This window comes from Xenopus laevis, chromosome 6L (assembly GCF_017654675.1).
Source record: "Xenopus laevis strain J_2021 chromosome 6L, Xenopus_laevis_v10.1, whole genome shotgun sequence".
Lineage (NCBI taxonomy): Eukaryota > Metazoa > Chordata > Amphibia > Anura > Pipidae > Xenopus > Xenopus laevis.
The window spans coordinates 161,403,985-161,429,257 of NC_054381.1; the positions used below are offsets into that span (position 1 = coordinate 161,403,985).

General features: G+C 42.9%; 1 protein-coding gene across 2 annotated transcripts in view; it reads right to left on the minus strand.

Moving 5' to 3' along the window:
* Positions 1–25,273, minus strand: part of zc3h3.L (zinc finger CCCH-type containing 3 L homeolog) — an 81,989-nt gene that overhangs the window by 30,875 nt on the left and 25,841 nt on the right. For both annotated transcript variants that reach the window (XR_001936229.2, XM_018268317.2), the window contains exons 2-6: positions 19,478–19,656; positions 16,180–16,258; positions 15,638–15,793; positions 14,324–14,393; positions 5,157–5,288 (exon numbers count right to left, since the gene is read on the minus strand). Coding sequence is in view for 1 of the 2 variants with exons in the window: in XM_018268317.2 (XP_018123806.1) it covers positions 5,157–5,288; positions 14,324–14,393; positions 15,638–15,793; positions 16,180–16,258; positions 19,478–19,656 (616 nt within the window). In the remaining variant the exon portion in view is untranslated. The remainder of the gene's footprint in view (positions 1–5,156; positions 5,289–14,323; positions 14,394–15,637; positions 15,794–16,179; positions 16,259–19,477; positions 19,657–25,273) is intronic.

Below are 25,273 nucleotides of genomic sequence, written 5' to 3' on the forward strand. Positions count from 1 at the left end.
GGTCCTGGAAGCCAACCTATAGGAAACACTAATGCATTCTGGGTCCTGGAAGCCAACCTATAGGAAACACTAATGCATTCTGGGTCCTGGAAGCCAACCTATAGGAAAACACTAATGCATTCTGGGTACTAGAAGCCATGCTATAGGCAAACACTAAGGAGATCTGTATGGTGGGAATGTCACAAGAAAAACTCACATTAATCATTGTGGTTCTGGGCAGACCAGGGGGAAATCCTTTATATGCGGGTCCAGAACAGACCAGTTATCACATTAATTATGTTTAAGTGCTGGTTACCCAGGGGCAAATATACAAATAATACTTTTCTCTGAGATTGACAGACACATTAATAATTTCTGAGTGTTGAGAACCTGTGAGAAATGTTCCTATTAACACTTTGTTGTGTTACAAAGATACACTGACTGCCTTATGGGTGCAGGAGGGTCCCACTATTGCTAAACAAGCAGGAGAGGAACATTTGGTTGCAGGATCCCCTGTATCTGCCCAAGGGCCCCAGGAATGAATGGCACATATACTGTTATGCTGTGAAAGGACAGACATCCCTCTGCACTATATTCTGACTTTACAAATACAGATTGATTACCTCTGTGTCACCGGATACAGCAAATTGTTATTTATATACCCCAGCACACCGCATCAGACTCTAAATATAACATTTAGCCTTTTTGAATAATTTAAGTTGATTTGTTATTGAAACTTCCATGTGGTTGCTAGAGTCCCTATTTCCAGCAACACGGCACTGCCTAAAATATCAGAGTAGAATAGAAGTAGGCGAGAGTCTAAGTAAAAAGTTTATTGTCAATAGATTAGCCACAATAGTACAAGCTATAACACTATATTTATTCTGCAGAATGCTTTACCATACCTGAGGAACAGCTCTAGAAACTCTCTCTGTTTGTTTAGGATAGCAGCTGCCATATTAGCTTGGTGTGACATCACTTCCTGCCTGAGTCTCTCCCTGTTCACTTATAGCTCTGAGCTCAGATTACAGCAGGGATGGGAGGAGGGAGGGGGAGAGGAGCAAACTGAGCATGCTCAAGCCCTAGCCCTGGAGGTTTAAGCTGAAAACAGGAAGTGTGATACAGAAGCCCATGAGTACACAATAGAAGGAAAGAAATGTGCTGTTTCTTTTGACAGAGGACTCAGAGCAGCATTACTTTGAGATAGGGTCCTGCGCGGAACCAATTTCTAAGAACTGGACCCGAACCCACATATTTACCCACTACCTGCTCAGACCTGCAACTGCCTAATCCGCAACCTGCTGACCACCAAATAGGAAGTGATGTTGCTGCGAACAGGAAGTGACATCATCAAAAGTGGGCGGGACAGACAAGTTTAGTAAAACTTTAAAAGGAATAAAATATGGACAATAGTACATAAGATAAGAAATTCAGACTAGACATGCAACCCGACCCGCATCTAAAACCGCACCTGAAAATCCTCCCCTCATTTCGCAGGGTGCCCGTTTTTTGTTTTTTTTTGCGGGTAACCCAACCTGCTGCAGGATTCTACTTTGAGCGTTTACTGGTGTATTTATATAGAACTTTCTGATAAAGCTTACTTAATTTTAGCCTTTCCTTCTCCTTTAAAGGACTTGTAAACCCTGCCACAGATAATGGTTTCAAGGGGCATTACTTGTAAAGCCCCCAACAATCACCAACACAGGGCTTGCTTTCTTTATAATTAATAACCCTATCTGCCTTCCAGTCCTGTGTCTCCATCAGAGCCGCCATCTTGGATAAATCCTTGTTTTGTTTCTCTGAATGTCTCACTGCTGCCCCCTTGTGGTGTATGCCCATAGCGGCCTTTTAATAACAGCAGTGGCGGGACCTTGTAACAGTCTAGGACACGGTATGAATTTAGAACTCCATTGCTCTGAGGAGCACAGGGGGCGTGGCTTGTCAATAGTGACATGGAAGCAGCACATTTCCCTGTGAAATGATGATGATGATGACAGTTAAAGGGCATGTGATCAGACTTGCCACTGGCTTCCATTCTTATATGTTTAAAATTACTTTTCAATCATGTTAATGTACTGTAGTACAGGTATGGTATCTGTTTTTCAGAATGCTTGGGACCTGGGGTTTCCAGATAACGTATCTTTCTGTAATTTGGATCTTCATACCTTAAGTCTATTATAAAATCATATAAACATGAAATAAAGCCAATAGGCTGGTTTTGCCTCCAATAAGGATTAATTATATCTTAGTTGGGATCAAATACAGGTACAGGATCCAAAATGCTCTGGACCTGGGGTTTTCCAGATAAGGGATCTTTCCATAATTTGGATCTTAATACCTTAAGTCTACTAGAAAAGAATGTAAACATGAAATAAACCGAATAGGCTGGTTTTGCCTCCAATAAGGATTATTGACATTATAGTTGAGATCAAATACAGCTAAAGGATCTTGGATCCAAATACTCGGGACGTGGGGTTTTCCTGATAAAGAATCTTTCTGTAATTGGATCTTCATACCTTAGGGTAAGGCCACACTAAGCGATAGCGCGGCGATTTGACTCGCCGCGACTATTCGCCGCGACTTTTAATCCTCAATCGCTGGCGAAACTTTGGCGCTGGCGTCTATGGGAAATCGCGCAAAATCGCCAGCGTAAAAACACACGCGGCGATCTTTTTTCTATTGTCGCTCGAAATCGCCTCGCTAGGCGATTTCGAGCGACACGCTAGGCGATTTCGAGCGACAATAGAAAAAAGATCGCCGCGTGTGTTTTTACGCAGCGATTCCCCATAGACGCCAGCGCCAAAGTTTCGCCAGCGATTGAGGATTAAAAGTCGCGGCGAATAGTCGCGGCGAGTCAAATCGCCGCGCTATCGCTTAGTGTGGCCTTACCCTTAAGTAGAAAATCATATAAACATTAAATAAACCCAATAGGCTGGTTTTGCCTAAAATAGGGATTAATTATATCTTAGTTGGGATCAAGTAAAAGCGACTGTTTTATTATTACACAGAACAATTAAATCACTTTTGACAATTTTAATTATTTGGATAAAAGAGAGTCTATGGGAGACGGCCTTTTCGTAATTTGGAGATTTCTGGAGGTTTCCAGATAACGGATGCCATACCTGTATTACAGAAGGCCCTGGATAATAAATAGCATACCCACAGCCCTTACACATGCAACTTACTGCAAAGGTAAAACATGTGCAAGTATAAGTGCTGCAGGTTATTTAATTACATATTAAGTGATTACAATGAATAACTATGCCCCTAACGAGTCCAGGCAATAAGGCTACATAATGTGCCGAATTAAAGGCCAAATAAAGAGACTTGGACGGGCTCCCTGAATAAGGCACAAGGAGGGGGTCGGCAGATCTCTAACAAGCCGCTGCTTTATGAAGCAAGGTACTCGCCGAGATGCTGCCTATTCTCCGGGGCCCGTTTCGGAGCTGCCTCGGAAATAAATAATGAAAAAGCCACCCAGGAAAGGCCTGACCTCAGCGCTTTTGCCAATTATTTGGGAGAACAGGGTTAACCCTTTCCCTTTCCACTCCTCTGTGCTGGTGAATGTGTCTCTGTCAGCAGTCTGGCCGCACACACAATTACATGCTGCAATCCATCACGCCAACAAGAAAGCTTCTGTGACACGTCGGAAAAGCCACTCGCTAAGCACTTTCCCTAATAGAATAAATATTCTAAATATCTCTTTTATATTTTCATTTAAATTGAAATATTCTCAAGTAACAGCGTGTGATGCTGGGCCCTGCCTGGGATGCTTGTCAGTATCACACAGTAATCACGCAGCAACTCCCTGCAGGGGGCTCAGCACTGGGCACATAAAGGTGCAATACAGTGACCTGGGCTTCTTCTCTGGAGTCAGACTGCAGGTCAGCCCTGGCACAGTCGGGAGTAAGATTTAACTGACTCACTGGCTAATCACATGCCCATGGGGATAACCGTTCACTAAAGGCTATTAATAAGCAACATGGCAGCTTCCAGGTAACATATATATATATATTCGTCAAAAAAGGACGAAAAGAAAATAATTGTACCAACCTCCTGGGAAGGACCAATCAGGTGGTGCCCCCTCCTCATCTAAAAATAATGTCATGTTGTACAGATGCCATTGCCCTTTGGTGCTAATCACAAGCAGGAATAATATTTCCAGGTGGGAAAATTGGTATGCTCCTTGTAACCCCGGCTTTCAATTGGCTGTTTGTATACAGGGAAACCAGAATAACCCACTCGGTGGGTAGAGCAACCCTGACTGCCTTTCTATTGGCTGTTACAATGGGAAGTATGACCCTGCCTTTCTATTGGCTGTTACAGTGGGAAGTGTGACCCTGCCTTTCTATTGGCTGTTACAATGGGAATTGTGACCCTTCCTTTCTATTGGCTGTTACAGTGGGAAGTGTGACCCTGCCTTTCTATTGGCTGTTACAGTGGGCAGTGTGATCCTGCCTTTCTATTGGCTGTTACAGTGGGCAGTGTGATCCTGTCTTTCAACTGGTTGTTACAGTGGGAAGTGTGACCCTGCCTTTCTATTGGCTGTTACAGTGGGCAGTGAGATCCTGCCTTTCTATTGGTTGTTACAGTGGGCAGTTTGAACCTTACTTTCTATTGGCTGTTACCGTGAGCAGTGTGATCCTGCCTTTCTATTGGTTGTTAAAGTGGGAAGTTTGACCCTGCCTTTCTATTGGCTGTTACAGTGGGCAGTGTGATCCTGCCTTTCTATTGGCTGTTACAGTGAGCAGTACAGCTTTACTTTGAAATATTTCCTTCTACAAAGATAGGGTAGATTTGGCCCAATATACCTTGGCATAGTATACCTTATAAATGTCCTTATTACAATGACCTGGGATCCATAGCAGTCCAGAAACTGGTAAACTACATTTCCCATGATGCTCTGATGAACAGAAGTTGCAGATCTCACTGTTAAGAACATGACTCTCTGGCACACACAGTGACTAGTGATTAATGTGGGCACTTGCTTGTAATCACTCCCTATTTATTTGACCAGGATTTGCCGGCAGTCTAGGGGTCACTTGTGTCAGGCAGAATCACCCCCTTTTATTTGAACTGTACCAAGTGTTCCATAGCCCACCCAATGATTGCTGGTGTAACAGCCGGGGGTACGTGGGGACAGAGTGTGTCAGGGATAAGGCACTCAGAACACTCACCTTGGCTCCCAGTGGACAGTAGCCCTTGAGGAAGTCCTTGCAGATTTCGGCTTTTCTCGACACATAGACGTGGCTGTAAGGGCAGTCGTTATTGTGGCAGATTCCTTTCAGGAAGAACGAGCACACGGGCATCTGCAGGGAAAGTAACAAACCAACAACCTGATTAATGAGAATAGGAAAAAACTTGTGTTTAGCAAACTGAAATAACTTCCCCTTTACCACTAAATGCATCAGTCAGGGGTAGTTTGGTTACACAGACCCTCAATCTGAAAATGTTCTGCTCTAAAACCTCTAGCACTTTGCACAGTAATAAGCATCACACACAAGCCCTACATACACGCATTACACACAAACAAACAAAGCAGCCCTACACACAAGCATTACACACAAACAAACAAAGCAGCCCTACACACAAACATTACACACAAACAAACAAAGCAGCCCTACACACAAACATTACACACAAACAAACAAAGCAGCCCTACACACAAGCATTACACAAACACACAAGCCCTACACACAAGCATTAAACACACAAGCATTAAACACACATCAGCCCTGCACATAAGGTGTACGTAATATTTTGGGTATAAGTTACACACAGGTTTGTATCTATGCAGAAGACACATAAACACACACACACACACACGTCAAGGCCCTAAGCAGTGCCATCCAACAGCCCTGGACTGTAACTCATTGCCTAGACACATAGCTACTTATACAAGTAATAATCTCAATGATTAAAGGACAAATAAAATTTAACATTTTTTATGTAAAAAAAAATCCATTCTTCCCCCTGCAATAACACATCTCTCTTGGTTGGAACCCCCAACTCTTCCAAAGTCCCACGATGCAAAAGTCCCACGATGCAAAAGTCCCACGATGCACCAGCCCCACGATGCACCAGCCCCACGATGCACCAGCCCCACGATGCACCAGCCCCACGATGCACCAGTCCCATGATGAGCAAGTTCCGTGGGCCACCAATGAATAACAGTGTATTAGTGAATATGATAATGTGCTCCTCACACCATAATAAAGCAAAGATCAGCAATCCAATCATGAGGGTAATTAAGTGATCTGTGTGATACTGAATCAGCTTCTTTGAGAGACGGGAAATGAACCCACCTTTGTCACCTCTCCCCCAGTAAGTGCAGCACATATGGTGATACTGGAAATAGAGTCACACTTTGGGTTACTACCTTCATTCACAGGGTTGCTTTACCTGTAAGTTAACTTTTAGTATGTTATAGAATGTCCAATTCTAAACAGCTTTTCAATGGGTTTAAGCATTTATTTTTTATAGTTTTTGACTTATTCGCCTTCTTATGACTCTTTTCAGCTTTCAAATGGGGGTCACTGACCCCATCTAAATAACAAATGCTCTGCAAGGCTACATCTGTATTGTTATTGCTACTTTGTCTTTGTCGGTCCCAGTGCAATATATCTATGTTTCCAGGGCCAAGCAGGCAGCTCCCCTTTGTTTTCCTGGTAAATTGGTCTTTTTATTTGATGGTAAATTCGTACGATCGTTCTGAGAAGATTGTGGTCTCACGATCAGGATCTGATCTTTTAAAAATCTCAACATTTATGGCCAGCTTTACTTATGTTTCTATTCAGGCCTCTCCTATTCATATTCCAGTCTCTTATTCAAATCAGTGCATGGTTGCTAGGGGAATTTGGACCCTAGCAACCAGATTGCTGAAATTACAAACTGGAGAGCTGCTGAATAAAAAGCTAAATAAGTCAAAAACCACAAATAATAAAAAAAATAATAAACAATCTCTCAGGCTGGCCATACATGTGGACATATTGTCAAATGACTGGAAACCAGCTATTGGGCTAATCACTTGCTCATTAATAATTAACACAAATCAAGTAATGGTAATCAACACAAGTTGTGGGTGGGAGCAAACTATAATTAAAGGGGCGGTTCACCTTTAACTAACTAGTTTTTTAATTATTTGCCTTTTTTCTCCAGACTCTTTCCAGCTTTCAAATGGGGGTCACTGATCCTATCATATTCCAGTCTCTTAATCTAATAAATGCATGGTTGCTAGGGTAATTTGGACCCTAGCAACCCAACTGCTGAAATTGCAGAGAGCTGCCGAATAAAAAGCTAAAATAATTCAAAAACCACAAATAATAACAAATGAAAACCAATTGCAAATTGCCTCAGACTATCAATCTATACCATACTAACAGTTAACACAAAGTGAATAATCCCTTTCAATTGTAAGCTCTTTGCACCATTAGTGACACATATATATATATATATATATATATATATATATATATATACATACATATACATTTTCTGCTCAAATTCATACGGCACACGGCACTCAGGTTTATAGCCCTATACACCCCTCTCATTCCCAGTGCAATAAAGGTGTCTGTAGATGAGAGAGAGAAATTGATGAGGATGCAATCATCTCTCAAACTGCCTCTGTCTGGTGTAACAATGTGATCAGAAATCGCTAATAAACTCATAAAAAGAACCTGAATGAATTTAGAGCGGACACATCTTTCTCTGGAGTTGTAAACCTGACACTCCCGTGACTTTCACCTTGTAGGGGAGATAATCACCCTCCTGTACGACTTCTCCCAGAGAGCTGTGCAACTAATCAGCCTGATCCGTGTATAATGTCCGACATGACCAATGTATATATAGTATGTGCAGGAATACTCATTCAGGTGGGTATACTCTTAGGCCTCTATGAGATGCGCCTCTTCACTGCCAATTTCATAGATATAATCATGTAGTATTGGCTTAACCATGTGTAACTATTGTTTTATAAAAATAAACATAGTTTGTTGCATCTTCCAGATGTGCTGTGTGAGATACAGCTCTATTACTGTAGAGGGGTAACGGACAATTCTATCACACTTACCATCTCTATTGTATAGATGGAACGGACATGTTAAGTAAGGAAAGTAACTTATAGATTTAGATGTGATATATTAGTTAACAAGAGTACCCACTGGGTTACAGATGAGATAAAACATATTGGGTCAGGAGAGTAATTCCAGGGTACAGATGGATTGCCATATTGGGAAAGGAAAGTAATCTCTGTTTACAGATGGCATAGCTCTGTTGGGTAGGCGTACTAATTCTAGTTTACAGGTGGATGGCCATGTTGGGTAAGGAAAGTAATTCTTATTTACAGTCAGATAGTCATGTTGAGTAAGAAGAGTCATACTAGTTAATAAGATGGCATAGCCATGTTGAGTAAGAAGAATCATTCTCATTTACAGATGGATGGCCATATTGGGTAAGAAGAGTGATTCTAGTTTACTGATGGATGACCATCTTGGGAAAGGAAAGTAATTTCTGTTTATATATGCATAGCTCTGTTGGGTAGGTGTACTAATTCTAGTTTACAGGTGGATGGCCATGTTGGATAAGGAAAGTAATTCTTGTTTACAGACGTATAGTCATGTTGAGTAAGAAGAGTCATTCTAGTTAACAGATGACATAGCCGTGTTGAATAAGAAGAGTCATTCTAGTTTACAGATGTATAGTCATGTTGAGTAAGAAGAGTCATTCTAGTTTACAGATGTATAGTCATGTTGAGTAAGAAGAGTCATTCTAGTTTACAGATGGATAGCCATGTTGAGTAAGAAGAATCATTCTAGTTTACAGATGGATAGCCATGTTGAGTAAGAAGAGTCATTCTAGTTTACAGATGTATAGTCATGTTGAGTAAGAAGAGTCATTCTAGTTTACAGATGGATAGCCATGTTGAGTAAGAAGAGTCATTTTAGTTTACAGATGGCATAGCCATGTTGAGTAAGAAGAGTCATTTTAGTTTACAGATGGCATAGCCATGTTGAGTAAGAAGAATCATTCTAGTTTACAGATGGATAGCCATGTTGAGTAAGAAGAACCATTCTAGTTTACAGATGGCATAGTCATGTTGGGTAAGGAGAGTGATTCTAGTTACAGATGGCATAGACATGCTGGAAAAGGAGGGTGATTCAAGTTTACAGATGGCATGGCCATTTCTGGTAAGGAGAGCAATTTAAGTTTACAGATACAATAGACATGTTGGGTAGGAAAAATAGCCTCTATTTTATTGTTGGGATAGATATTTTGTGAAAGAAGCATACCCACTAGGTTACACATAAGATACACAAGGTCTGCATGTAGCAAAATCTTTAGTTTACAAAAGGGACAGGCAAGTTAACGAAAAGGCATAGTGTTGCTTAAAATAATAAAACTGCTAAGCCACCAAAACCACATAAGGGTAACACCTCATATGGTGGGACTGACTTTTTACCTCTGGTTAAATTTTTCATACAGTTGTACCTCCCGGGCCTGGCTACATTATTTTAGAAAAAGTGTCTCCTGATGAATCCATCTGTCGTTAGTCTAATAAACAGACACCATCAATAAGGGACACATGGTCACTCTCTGTAGGCAGTCTAATGAAGAGACGCCACCAACAAAGGGACACAGAGTAGTGCTGCTAGGATGCAGTATCATGTTATACAGACATCAGATAGCATGGAGGGTGTTTAGGCAGTGCAGGCGGCCAACTAATGAACCCAAAAGTCGACGAGCATTTCCAAATTGCACAGCGCAGACTTCTCTCTTTGCTTGTTTTTATTAGGGAAGAAAATGCTGATTCTTTAAAAGTCCCTCAAGGGGAAAAGCTGTTGTAACAGCAGCGGGAGAGGTGGAGGCAGCCCTGGAGAGCTGGATCTCGCCTTAACCTCGCCGTGCAGAAGACATCCATTCCCATTTACAGTGCTCAGTAAATTTTCCCATACAGCAAGTTCAGCCCGGCCTCAGACTAAACTCTCCCACATTAAAATTAATAGCACCATCTGAAGTTAGCTGCAGCACAAATGAGCCTTATCTATTTCACAGCTGTAAAGGATGTCTCTATTATATCAAATTATCTCCTGGGGGAAAGAGGAACTCAGTAATAATCCTTTATTCCGGCGAAGGGGAAAGCAGCGCTGAATGTGGCAGTTTTACACAAACACATGCAGAAGGCTTGGGGCCTCAAGAGCTGACAATCCAGGCTTGACATAAGCAGTGAACAGAAGTCCTGCTTGATTTAGATAGGGAATGTGGGACCTCTTTCAATTTGGTCAAGATCAGTCATCCCCAACCAGTAGCTTGTGAGTAACCCCTTGGATGTTGCTCCCAGTGGCCTCAAAGCAGGAGCTTATTTTTGAATTCCAGGCTTGGAGGCAAGATTTGGTTGTATAAAAACCAGGTGTCCTGCCAAACAGAGTCTCAATGTAGGGTGACAATCCACATAGGGGCTACTAAATGGCCAATCACAGCACTTTTTTGGCACCCCAAAAACATTTTTCATGCTAGTGTTGCTCCCCATCTCATTTTACGTCTGAATGTTGCTCATGGGTTCAAAAGGTTGGGGATCCCTGGTTCAAGATCATCCAGAAGGCTTGGGGCCTCAAGAGCTGACAATTCAGGCTTGATGTACGCAGTGAACAGAAGCCCTGCCTGATTTATATAGGGAATGTGGGACCTCTTTCAATTGGGTCAAGATCATCCATTTCCCAAGTAGCTCTGCACCTACAACCCTTTCCTCCCAACCTGCATTCTGTGTGCCATCTGTCTGGCCCATTTAATCCTGCACCCCAGGATAAGAACATGGTGACAGTATAAGTAGTGATTGGGCATTTTATGTTGACCCGTTCATTAATAGCTCTGAGGGCTGGTGACAAAATGCTCAATTACACCCCACTCTTTGAACTACAATCTTCCGGTATTGCGGGTGCCAGGTGAGTGTCACTTGGATATGTCTTTTAAGGGAGGAACTCCACGGTGCGGCTCGAGCCGTCATGTTGCCATGCGATGAAACGCATGCGACGTGTCGGATGTCCTGAAGATACAGGAAGTGAAGGAGAAATCGCAGGTAAGAACTACATTTATACGACTGTCAGATGAAATCGCATCGACGTGTCGGCTCAAGCTGCACCGTGGAGTTCCTGCCTAATTCAATGGGGAGCAATTATACTAGTTTGTCCCAAACCCATGGAGCAAACACCCTAACAATAAGGGTCATAGCACAGGGGACATAAAGAAAACATCTCCTGCATGGGATACAAACCACCTGAAAATACCTTTATATTCCAGATAAAAGTGAATAACTGTGCTGCTCAGTCCAACTGTGTAATCACGTGTATGTGACTGGGCTTGCTTGCAAGTGGAAATTCACATTGTCTGCAATACAAAGGTTTTTGGGACCTTTTATTAACCAGGGAGGTGATTTAACTATCTTCACATGCACTTGATTTGTTGTTGTTGCTTCTCATCTGGGTTTTGTATACTTGGGTCATTTAGACTGAGGGTTGAGTGAGTTAAAGTGGCCATACACGGGCCGATAAAAGCTGCCGACAGACCGCGTCGGCAGCTTATTGGCCCGTGTATGGGGCCCCCCGACGGGCTTCACCGATCGAGATCTGGCCGAAAGTCGGCCAGATCTCGATCGGATGGGACAGAAAATCCCGTTGGATCGCGGCTGCATCAATTCGTTGCTGCAGTCCCGCGATCCGACCGCCCGTTAAGGCCTCGTTAGGATCCGATCATTGGGCCCTAGGGCCCACGATCGGATCAGCCCGATATTGCCCACCTCAAGGTGGGCATATCGGAGGGAGATCCGCTCGTTTGGCGACATTGCCAAATGAGCGGATCTCTCAGTGTATGGGCACCTTTAGTGTAGAAGCCCGGTTTTAAGAAATTTGAACTAGCATTGGGTTTGGGGTCTATATACCGTATATTAGAGTGGGCTGCATCTGTTTGCTTTGTAGAGATCTTCATAGTTGGGGGTTGTAGTTTAACATCGAGAGCAGCCTTCTTTGAATGTGATATTTCCCACCCCAGTGTTAGAATATATTAAGCTAACCCCGCTAGGCATCTCGTCGGTGATCACTGTTGCTGTGCTTTGTGTGCCGGCTGTACAGCACTGTGTAACTTGTTGCCGCTTGATACGATGAAATGAAATAAAACCTTCAACAGTTTGGTTGAGAAGATGCCTCACATGCCGTTCCAACCCATTTATACTGAAAGTCACATGGGGAGGCTTGACATTTCCATAAATACAGTATTATAGTAAAGATATTGTTTTCCAGCAGGGCCCGGGACACACAACAAGAGGATCCCGTTTCACAAACGCTCTCCCAAGTCTGCTCTGTTGGCTGCTCTCTTGTCTCCTTCCCTTTCCTTGTCATCACGGTGATAAATGAGATTTTGATTACTTCAACTGGTAATCAAGCGGGTTAAGTTAGAGCAGCCAGTGCGGGACACCTCCGTCGGCTCTGCTCTCAACTCCCCGCAGCAATAAATCATGACAGGCAGCGATTTAGAAAGCGGAGCCCCTTCCAGGGACAAGGGGAGTTACGGGAGTCATTTATTCAACCAATGAATCGCCCGTGACATCTTGTTAAAGAAGGATTAGGCATGCATGTAGCCATGTACAAACACTGTATTTGTAAGTACAGCAATTTCTAAGGGAAATACTTCTATTGCTGGAAAGAAGGGCATTTAGCTGGCATTCTGTATTAAGGTAAAGTTAGATCTGACCAGAGATTCTGCAAAGAGCAGTGCTGCACCATTTACACCTGGGTGTAAAAAAATTGTTAGCTAAGAGGTGAAGGCTCATTGTAACTGTCTCACTGTTAATTACAAATACCAACTGGCTAATTTAAAGGAACAGTAAAATCAAAAAATGTAATTGTTTTAAAGTACTAAAAATATAATGAAGTGTTGCCCTGCACTGGTGTTGCGTCAGAAACACTACTATTGTTTATATTAATAAGCTGCTGTGTAGCAATGGGGGCAGCCATTTAAAGGAGAAAAGGCTCAGATTACACAGCAGATAAACTCTGTAGAAAATAATGGTGTTAACATAATACTGTTCACGGCAGCCATCTTCCAGGTCTTCGGTAATCTGAGAATGAGACCGGCGGAGTGGCGCATGCGTAGTTGGAGCAATTTCCCCATTTGCGACATCTGTGCATGCGCCGAAATGGAGGGGATATCTGCCGCGACCACCGATCTCTGAATTTGCACCGGGGGGTAAGTAAAAAGTTAGGGGCGTTTAGCAGGGGTAGCAGCTAGGCTGGAGGTGAGGAGGGTCTATATGGGGTCGGGTTTTTTTTTTAACAAGGGGTTTGCTTCTCCTTTAAGGCTTTGGGGACATGACTTTGGCTCTGCCATTAAAAAACAATGGTCAATGAAGTCAATAACAGTCAAATTTTTTTTTAGCTGAAATCCAGTTTATAGCAGCAACTTTGGCCCAAAAACTTAATTTGAGAAGATGAGAAGCAGTTGCCATTCCAGTCTATGGCAGCCCAGCTGGACGCATGAGCATCACACTTGTGGCAGAAATACACCAGTGGATCAAATGCCTGGGGTGTAATGGGACTTCATTCTATTTCTCACCAAAGAAGAAGTATAAAAAAAAAAAGATTACCAGGAAATGAATGCAAAATCACCAGCAAAGAAAGGGTACTGAAATTTGAACTACAAATAGAGGATAACAAATTGAAACTCAATTGACTAGGTGTTCAAAGGGGAACTAAAACCAATTAGAAAACTGAAAATTACTCAGATTGTTCCTCTGAGCACTTTTGCAATTTATATTAATTTTCTGTAATTACTGGTTTAGAAGAGATTAGCAGTTTAAGATTGTTAATATAAGGCCTTTGGTTGAGTGCTCTTTTGCTGAGCCGAAAGTTAGAGTGTGTGCCACGTATCTGTTAAACCTAGGGTCACTTCGATTCTCAAACAGATATAGAGCTTAAACCCTTGTATTAGCAGTCTCAAGCAGCAAAAATCTAAAAAAAAAAAAAAAAAACTATAAATATAGAATCCTAACTTAAACTGGAAAATATGCATTCATTTTCTATTTGGATTCAGACCCCCTTTAAAGCAACAAAAGTAGTGAAAAGTGAATAAGAGTTCTACATTGGACACTATTTGTGATGTTCCTCAAGGATAAAAAAAGTCACAGGGTGGTGACTGAGTTACTGGAGAACAAAAAACATAACTCACTGAGTAACCAATCAAACACTAGAACTCTTCCAATAGCTAAATCAAGCAGCCAATAAGAAGAACCCGCAGGGGTAGAGCAAGCAGGCATTCAGAGTAGGAAAATAGTAAAAATTTACTAGCACTGGGTTACCTTGTCTTTCGAAACTTTGTGAGAAAAAGGGCAAGTCCCATCCGTCTTCTTACATGTCCCACGGAGAAACCTATTTAGCAAAATATTTCAGAATTTTAAAGGATTTCAGGGATTTGCGGTTGCAAAGGGAACATTTTAAAAGAAGGTTTTTCTGGGATTATACATTACAATTTCACTAGTAACTTTCCTTTCATTAACGAATGATGGTCACACAAGGGATGCCAAACAAGCAAAGCCCAGATATGATATTTGATATGATTCTATACAAATGTGTCACAATGAGTCGATGAATGCAAAACATTCCAAAATACCTTGTGTATTATTACTAGCATCCATTGGCCATCATACTAACATTCCCTGTATTCATCTACTTGAAAACACCGGCAATTGAGTAGCAAACACTAGTAGTTAACACTAGTAGTTAACACCACCAGGCCCATGTAATTAGTGTAAATCACCAACTAGGAACTGGAGAGTCAAGCTACAATTTCTGGTTTGCTCAAAGTCAGTTATTTTTTATAACTTTATAATTATTTGCCTCTTTCTTCTGACTCTTTGCATCTTTCAAATGGGCGTCGCTGACCCCTTTTAAACAGCAAATGCTCTGTAAGGCTACAAATGTATTGTTATTGCTACTTGTTATTGCTCATCTTTCTATTCAGGCCTCTCCTATTTATTTCCCAGTCTCTTATTCACATCAATGCATGGTTGCTAGGGGAATTTGGACCCTAGCAACCAGATAGCTCAGTAATTCAGGCGCAGACTCTGAACTGTTACAATTTACAACATTTAGTTGATACATTTCTCAGCAGCATCTCTGGAGTATCAGTAACTATTGTATCAATTCTAACAGCTGCCTTTAATGAAACCCAGGGATTCTGGTCAGCAGGGACAAACATAAGAAATGTATCCATGAAATGTATCAATTTAGAACAATTTACAGGGTCGGCGACCCCCCCCAAGCTGCTTTAGAAGGTGAAAAATTACACTTTATACTTTCATATTATAAAAACGGTGACACATAGAAAATAGTAAGTAATTGGAAAAAGTCGTTATTTCTGCTGATCTATCTAAAAGCAAATAGTTGTTTGAAGGTCGCGACTTCAGGACTTCAAATTTGGCTCCTTTCATGGCTTCAGTTCTTCGGGACTTCAGCGTTTCAGCACTCTGTCAAGGGGGGCCAGCTATTTCGAAAAGTGGAGCACAGCCGGGCCCTCGTTCAGGCCCGGTACAACAGTACCCCCCTGATGGCAGCCCTGTATTTATCTATATATATATATATGTGTGTGTAAGTATGTATATGATGACAGGTACCTGGTGCACACGGCTACCTTCTCAGGATCATGTATGAACTGGCAGTTTTGGCCGCGGTTGCACTTCCCGAAACGGTTGTAATACATGCAATATTCCTTCTTCTCCTTCTTCTGTTTGGCCTGGCGGATGATGGCGAGACTTCGGTGGACAGCACGACTGCAGTGTACAGAGAATGGAAAGGTTAATTTCTTGCAGGGTTTCATTTCTGGGTGTTTATACTCAAAATGGGCAGAACAGTTGGGTACCAGGCATAGCAGATTCAAAGACTAAATATGGCACCAGTCGATCTCATACTTCAGCCTATTAGGAGACGGCAGACATGGAGTGCTATAACCCAAATTGTAATATTATTGAATATTAAAAGTTACCAAGGACTACATGGACATATAAAGGAGCAAGGCCACTCCTTACCAGACCAAAATTCCTGTTCTAAATTATTGGGATGTTTTATTGATGCATTTGGTGCACACATAGTGAGTTGTTGTGTGTGCCAGATGTTATCATTACTCTTCATCTGCACATACAATGGTGTGATTACAAACCTTGCAATGTATCGGCTCGGAGTTGTTGTTCTGCTGGGGTATAAGGATCCAGGGCTTGTTCCACCCAATTCCAGGCTTCCTGTGCAGAGAGACAGAGAGAGGGTGAAGTGCAACACAAAGACAAGAGTGGCACCAGAATCTTTGGGCATTACTATAGATAGCAGATTCCTGAGGGCAATAATGGGCTGTTAATGCCACTGACAGGCAGTAGTATAGGTCACGGAGCCCTCTGGGACAGTAACTGAGAGATAGCAAGATCACTTGATAAGACACAACTCCCTTTGCTCACATAACTGGGTTGTCTGTTGACATCTACCAATAGGAGCCGAGTATAGTGTGTGTGTGTGTGTGTGTGTGTGTGTGTGTGTGTGGAATGGAAAAGGTTATGAAATTGCTAGTCAAAGCTGGGTATGTATAGAAAGCCACAAACAGAACAATAAATCAAATTGCGCTTGCGGTAGAGGTGACAGCATAACGTGAGCTCCAGGTGGTACAAATGTGTCGCAGTCACTCACCTGCCAGGTTTGGTGTGTCAGAGACTGACTGAGTTATATTTGATAGTGTGTCTCTGGCCTCTCCCCTTCGGTGGAGCTGTCACTCGCCCGGTTGGTGACGAGGCTGGCCCATCTGCTCTATGTTTGGTTAAGTCAATGGCGCGCAGGCAGAGCAGGAAGGAACTCGGGAACGGACGTTACCTGTCTTGCCTGTCAAATGTCATCAGTACCAGGAGAGCAGCGAGCCATGGCAACATCTGTGCACTGACAAGCATACTCCGTGTGGGCACCGTACATTCCCCATTACAATGATCACTGTAGCACGGCAATGGCAGGCTGAGCCGACAGCTCTAACTAAACCTATGACTGATGGAAAAATATCGATACTAAGTGTTGTCTCAGCAACTATCCTTCTTGGCTGTAAAGAGTCTCTGGCACAAGCCAATAAATGTGTGCAGGGCCGCCATCAATGGGGGTGCAGGGGGTACTGCTGAACCGGGCCCCACTTTGCAGCGATGAAGCCATGCCGCATCTGCCGTAGTCCAGAACCGCCAAAGTAGAGCCAAAGTCTGGAAAAGCCGAAATCTGGAAAAGCCGAAGTCTCGAACAGCCGAAATTCCTAAGTCCCGAAAAGCTGAAGTCTCGAAGCCATGAAAGAAGCCGAAGTCACGAAAGGAGTCGAACTTGAAGTCCCAAGGCAGCAAAAAGGCCTGAAGTCACGAAACCTGTCACTAGACGTTATGACGACTGTATTCTGTTCACTACTGATAACATACGTGCGGTTGTTTCTGAAGTTCATTCTGTAGTAGGTCACAGAATCCAAACTGGAGTAATAATCTGGAATGCTTGATGATGAGATTCATTCTCTCCATAAAGTTAAGCAGTGTTGGACTGGGACACCAGGGGGCCACCAAAAATCTTAGAGCAGGGGCCCACTCTGAGTTCTTCTCCTCCTCACTCAATCGCTATTCTCCTAGTCTCTTTTCTTAACATACTATAATTTATTATTCCATCTACTTAGCCTTTGTTCTCATAGAAATAAAGAATGAACATGAAATATGCTAAATGTTTAGCAGCAGGAGGGCCCACTGACAGCTGAGCCCACCGGGAGTTTTACAGGTATCCCGGTGGGCCAGTCCGACACTGAAGTTAAAGGACCAGTAACATCAAAAAATGAAATTGTTTTAAAGTAATAAAAATATAATGAAGTGTTGCCCTGCACTAGTATAACTGGTGTTTTTTGCTTCAGAAACACTACTATAGTTTATATAAATAAGCTGCTGTGTAGCCATGGGGGCAGCTATTCAAAGTAGAAAAGGCTCAGGTTACACAGCAGATAGCAGATAAGCTCTGTAGAACATAATGTTATCTTTATCCACTACTTATACTGTGCCATATAGCCTTTTTTCAATTTCCGCCATTGCTGTTTATATGAACTATAGTTGTGTTTCTGAAGCAAACACATCAGTTGTACCAGTACAGGGCAACACTTATATATTTCATTACTTTAAAACAATTTTTTTGTGTTACTGGTCCTTTAAGCTGTTACGGGAAATCCCATGGAATTGCAGTGCAACAGTCTTTGTATTTATTTTTTCTTATTGCAGGTCACTGAACAGTTTCTTACTGTGCATTTGATCTGCTGTTAGAATTGCAGTTTTATTTTTAAAGCCTGAATGTGAACACTCTGCTTTGCGTGTGTCGGTTGAAGTGTGTGGAAATGGCAACAGACTGGAGCCAGATAACCTCTCACTCAGGGGCTCATTTTGCTTTTGACATCCCATTGTGTTAAAACCAGCGTCAGTTAATGTGGCTTTCCTACACTAACCCTGGCAGGGGAGGCAAGACAGAGGATGGTGCAAGTAGCCAAATGCTGGTTGGCAGGGAGAGAGACAGGCCCATGCCAGTATATGTTGATTTGATATCTCTCATCACCCACTGAAAGCATGTAACCACACCATAATCCCCCGGGACAAACTACCTGAGAGTTGAACCAAGTGCTCTGATTAATGGGGGATCAGAAAACCGATCTCATGTAATGTTCTCTAATCATTCAGCAAGAGCCGCCTGTTCCGTGCTCTGTACAGCGAGCATCTCGTCTTCTCAAGCTTCTCCTTATCTGTGGTCTCATTAACTGACGCTGGTTTTAACACAGAGGGATGTCAAAAGCAAAATGAGCCCCTGAGTGTGAGATTATCTGGCTCCAGTCTGTTGCCATTTCCATACACTTCAACCGACACACGCAAAGCAGAGTGTTCACATTCAGGCTTTAAAAATAAAACTGCAATTCTAACAGCAGATCGAATGCACAGTAAAAAAAAAACTGTTCTGTGACCTGCAATAAGAAAATAAATAAATACAAAGACGGTTGCATGGCAATTCCATGGGATTTCCCGTAACAGTTTAACTTTATGGAGAGAATGTATTTCATCATCAAGCATTCCAGATTTTTACTCTAGTTTGGATTCTGTGACCTACAACAGAATGGACTTCAGAAAAAATATCTGTTCAGTAGTGAACAGAATAAAGTCGTCACAACGTCTAGTGACAGTTTATGTCCCCTTATGGCTTCTTCCAAAGGAACTATAACACAACAGGAGGGCTACAGGGGGCAATAGGGCCTACGACAATGGAAACTTGAGCAAGGCTAAAAGTGGAAGCTGCAACTGTAACGCCATCACAGACGCTAAGGTAAATGCAAAAGGACAATAATCATACAGTTCCCTTGAATATTTCTATAGAACAAACGAAAAAAATGAAGCCACAGTGGCCCTGGCACCACAGCATTACACTTAATCACCAACCTGCTCTGGGGCTCTGTTTGGAGACAGGGCCGGGGCTTGACGTTTTGGAAAGCTTGTTAGCAGACACCCGGTACATGACTCCTCCGATACATCGAATCCCCCGGCTCTTCCATCTCTGCTGTGGGTGGAGGAAACGTGAGCTCTGCGACTGCTGGCGGATCTGGTGGACCAACAGGAGCCTGATGGAGAAAATAGGCAAATGTTTAGGAATGGAGGCACGAGAAGGGAATCTTCTAGAATGCTCATACATACAGTTGGCGCCACTATTTCACTTTAATTTATCCTAAAAATGATACTACATCTATAATAACCAGTAGAGCCATTTCTGAGAGTCATGTTGTGCTGGAGATTGGGAGATTCTTCTATAGGCCATGGTACAAATATAAACTCCAGCCCTATAAAAGCACTCTCAGTCCCACCCACCTGTAACTGATGGACCTTAGTGCATCTGCCCCTGTAACTATGGCTTAGTAATGTAGTACAATCCTATCAGTTATCACTAGGCAAATGGCATGTCACAGCTACACTAGCCCTTGGACTCACTGTTTCACCCTAATTCTGGCAATTTAAAAGTGGCATGGCTACTTCTTGCTTTAAAGCAACAACCTAATGACCAATGGCAAGACCAGAAAACAACACATTATGTGAATGGCCTCCCTCACCTTCATATCAGAGATGCTAAGTTATTGCTGGGCCAAACCAGGCAAGCGGTGCATCATTTGACAATCATTTATACGGTCCGTTATACTACATTTGTGTTAATAGAGCCAGAAAGTTTTGGCTCACATTGGCATATAGACAATGTTTTGAGAACAGGATATATTCTACACGTGAACAGAATTACTTAGACTTGATAAAGAGCCCAGTGTGGCCAGAAATGTTGTCTCAATGCCACTGGGAGCCAATAAATCCCTGTATGGCACTATGTACCATCCCACAATATAGAGCAATACAAGAGGCCATGTAGCTGGGGGATCTCCTGCATGTTTATTAGGTCATTCTGTAATGTTTTGGGGGCTGGTCCCTTTGTCAGACACAATGGGGCAAATTAATTAATCTCTGGAAATTCGCCAGCGACGGCTTCGCTCACATCGCCACACTTCAACAGGACAACGCTAATTCACTAAAACGCGAAGTTGGGTCCAGGGTGCCGAACGATGGCAAAGTTTCGCTAGCGTTAATTCGGCAAGCAATGCGAAGTTCTGCTAGCGCTGGCTAATTTGCATACGCCGGGAAGTTAAATTTCAATGTTTTTATGTTGCAGCAAATACATAAAATACATAAAGACAATAGAGTTGTTATATTGCCCTACACATGAGCCCACTTGTACAGTTCATGTTCCATGTGTTAGGAAATGTAGGGGGGAAGCCGGGTACCCTAAAAAAAATTTACTATCTTTAGCAGCCAATCACCCTGAAAAATCACCCTGAAAAACTGAAAAGTCGCCAACATTTTTTGGGAGTTAGAAACATTTTTAAAATTTTTGAGGAAGTCCTATCTACTCTATTGCACTTCGCCTGGTCTGAGGTGGTGAAGACAAGTCTGGCGCAAGAGGCAACATTCAGTAAAATCCGCATCTTAGTGAATTTGCGTAGTTACGTCCATTTGCCTGGCGTTAGAATGCGAAGTAGCGCTAGAGTCTATCTCCTTCGCCAGTGAATTTACAGCGTTAGTCACTTCACCCTTCAGTAAATTTGCCCCAATGTATGAGGAAGAGGCCAGCCCCATAAACATCTCAGAGTGACCTAATAAAGTATTCACACAACCCCAGTGTGTGGCTAATTATAATGGACTGTAAGTATGATTAACCCAAAGAAGTTGGAGTCAGACAGTCAGCACCTTGTACCTGCAAAAAAAAGTTTTTATGTTCCAAGCTGAGCACCGTGTCTTTGACACAGTCATTAGGGCAGCAGTTTTCTCAGCAACCACGGCTGCTCCCACGCATAGTAACAATGTATAGAAACAAAAGGAAAATGCTAAATAATAAAGACTAACTGGTCCTTTATCATCACTTTGGCAAAAATAATATAAATGTAAGTTTTACACTAAATGGCAGTGTGTTGGGAGTTTCCTTAAATGAGAAGGATCTTGGGGTCTTTGTAGATAACAAGTTGTCTAATTCTGGGCAGTGTCATTCTGTGGCTACTAAAGCAAATAAAGTTCTTGTATAAAAAAGGGCATTAACTCAAGGGATGAAACATAATTGTGTCTCTTTATAGGTCCCTGGTGAGGCCTCATCTGGAGTATGGGGGCAGTTTTGGACTCCAGTCCTTAAGAGGGATATAAATGAGCTGGAGAGAGTGCAGAGACTAAGTGCAACTAAACTGGTTAGAGGGAGGGAAGAGTTAAATTATGAGGGGAGACTGACAAGGTTGGGGTTGTTTTCTCTGGGGGAAAAAAGGCGCTTGTGAGGGGACATGATTAGACTTTACAAGTACATTAGAGGACATTATAGACAAATAGTAGGGGACCTTTTTACCCATAAAGAGAATCACGTACCAGAGGCCTCCCCTTCAGACTAGAGGAAAAGAAGTTTCATTTAAAGGAACAGAGTAGGGGGTTCATCACAGTGAGGACAGTGAGGTTGGGGAATGCACTGCCGGGTGATGATTCAGTTAATGACTATAAGAGGGACTTGGATGATTTCTTGGACAGACATAATACAAAGGCTATTGTGATACTAAACTCTATAGTTAGTATAGATATGGGTATATATCATTTATGTGACAGTAGGGAGGGGTGTGTGTATGGGGCTGGGTTTTCATTTGGAGGGGTTGAACTTGATGGACTTTGTCTTTTTTCAACCCAATTTAACTATGTAAACTATATAACTATATAACTATGTAACAATGAGCTTTGATAAGCACCAATAAAGGGCTGACATACTCAGCAGCGCTACACAACACAGGGGTTGTTTACATCAAATAAACAAATGCTGACACATGAGGTAACGTGGGTCCTGGTCAACGGAGCTTACAATCTAAAAGGAGACATTTCCCCGGCTTCATTATTCCATAAAGGTTCAGTAAAACAGGGGGATGGTGTAGTGGTCCCTGAGGCTGCAGGTGGGCCCCAGTGTGACGCTGCTGAGTGAAACACAGTGGGATTGTATGATACTGAATGTGATATAAATACACACAATTCTAGTCACAGCTTATACACACGACTGTGCTTATCATGTAATGTAAAGGCTGTACAGGCTGATGGCGTTATATAATGGCTGTATATACTAATAATAAGATATAATAATGTAAGTCACACAGTAGCAGGGGGGATTGTACTAGTGAATGAGCAATTTGTCAGGGAATCCAGTCACGCTGCAGCCGGTGAGGCAGGAGAAGGGACAATTGGCCTAACAAGGCTGAGAGTGACAAGGGCAGGCGGCAGCAAGGAAAGAACTGGCGGCCTGTGGCCTCGGACTGCCTGAGGCGCCTCATTCCCGCTCTCCTCAGCTGCTCCCCGACTGCAATAGGTCGGCCCGTGGCACGGATACAATTAATGGGCTGATAGTGAGGCCAGAGAGGCCAGGGAGTCGGGGCTACACGGGCGCCTTGTCATTCTCTGCTGCCACATAAACCTTCCCGCGAAAATCTCCTCCGCCCCAGGGTGCCCCGCGCGGCCGCTCAGTCGGGAGAATACCATTAACACAAGCAGGGGGGGGAGTGGGAGAGACAGTGTCCCCTCGGGCCCGGGTAATAGGAGCCATGAACTATCCGCTCAATCTCATTTCTAATCCTTCTGAATGTGAGCAGCAAATTATCCCCCTCTTAGCCCCAATTTGGCCGCAACCAGTTTCATCCAATTTCCCGCCATAACCTTGACTGAATATTGTGTGCGCCTTCTCCCTTCATCTCCCCTGTACCTACACACACAGTTTTACACAACACACACAGTCACACATCACACAGTCTCACTGTCTCACACAACACACAGTCTCACAGTCTCACAAAACACACACAGTCACAAAACAGTCTCACACAGTCACACAACACACCCAGTTTCACACAACACACACAGTCACACTGTCTCACACACAGTCACATAACACACACAGTTTCACACAACAGTCTCACTGTCTCACACAGTCACACACACAGACACACACACTGTTTCACACAACACAGTCTCTCACAGTCACACAACACAGTCACACACAGTCTCACTGTCTCACACAGTTTAACACAACACACACACAGTCACACAACACACACTGTCTCACACACAGACACAAACACAGTTTCACACAACACAGTCTCACAGTCACACAACACAGTCTCACTGTCACACAACACACAGTCACACTGTGTCAACACAGTCTTGCGGTCTCACAGTCACAACATACACAGTCTCACTGTCTCACACACAACACACACAGTCACACAACACACACAGTCTCACTGTCTCACACACAACACACACAACACACACTGTCTCACACAACACACTAACATTACAACACTAACACAATAACATTTTGAGTACAAATTCATTGGCCAAAAACATCTTCTTTGCCTGTGGGCACTGATGCACAAAGGCCAAAAGGTGGTGGAACATGGGCAGATTTCAACGTTTAAAAATGATTTTAGCAGGAACTGATAAAACCATCTACTTGTTACGCTGATGGGGTGTGTGCCTACAAAATCGCCCCTACAGTCGTTGGGACCGGTTTAAAACATTTTGTCACGAGATGATGAAATCAGTCACTCGGGACAATCAGATAATCGTCGTTCAATCAATCTTTCGTGGAAGTAAACAAAGGGACAGACAGCCATCAGTTAATATACGAGAGATCTTGCCACCTACTCGACAAAGTCTCCTCATATATTGTTTGCTATTGATGGTGAATCTTTCCTTCAAAGAATCACTAAGAAGATAAGGTCTTCACAGAGTGCCGACCAAATCTTCCGCCAGCTCAAGTACGACGGTGGCACAACGGACAGGGCATTATCAGCATGGCATAGACTGGCTCGTTTCACAGCTACGGAGTTCTATGTGAAAGCTATCAGGGTCACAAGGATAGAATTGGGGTGCAAAGTAAATACATCAGTGGCGTAACTAGATATTTGCAGAGGAACTGGGCCCTCTTTCTGGATAAAGGGTTTTCGGATAAGGTTTCCCTTACCATTGTAGCAACCAGGCAGAAGCTTGGAAGTCAGACTTGACTCGAAATACAAAATAAGAATAAAACTGAAGTGCCAGGGGTTAGTGACCCTGACCAGCACCTTATCCCATGAGGCTGTAGATCCCTCATGTCACATTCTTTCCTCTCTAGAGGAGCTTTAATAGTGGAGCTGAACGTGTGACTCCGTATAATCTTTTAGCGGAAATTGCAGAAAATGTGGCATGTATATATATATCTGTCAGACGCGCGCTCTAAAAATCAGCCAGCAATCCGTTGCAAGCAATAAAAGGCAGTGTTTCTGAAATGCTGAGATAATATTTTCCTTGTGTTGTTAAGTGAGTCGATAGTTATGCCTCTCGCACGGCTGGCAAATGGCTTGTTTGTGAGTCGCAATTCTCACCGTTGTCTCGGTTATTTCATCCACACGAGCTGCTGCCTCGCTGCAAATACTTCTCTCATGAAAGTGGAAGTGCAGCACTTTAATAAGGGAATAGCGTTACAGGTGGGTAAAAAGGTAAGTCACCAACCAATCACCCAGATTCAGCGCAAGAAGCGGTTAAAGGGGAAGGAGGACAAAAATGTCGAGAATAGAAAAATACTGCTATCAATAGCAATTACATTTACTACTGAGAAATGTCTCATGAATGACTATCGGGTAGGGATGCACTGAATCC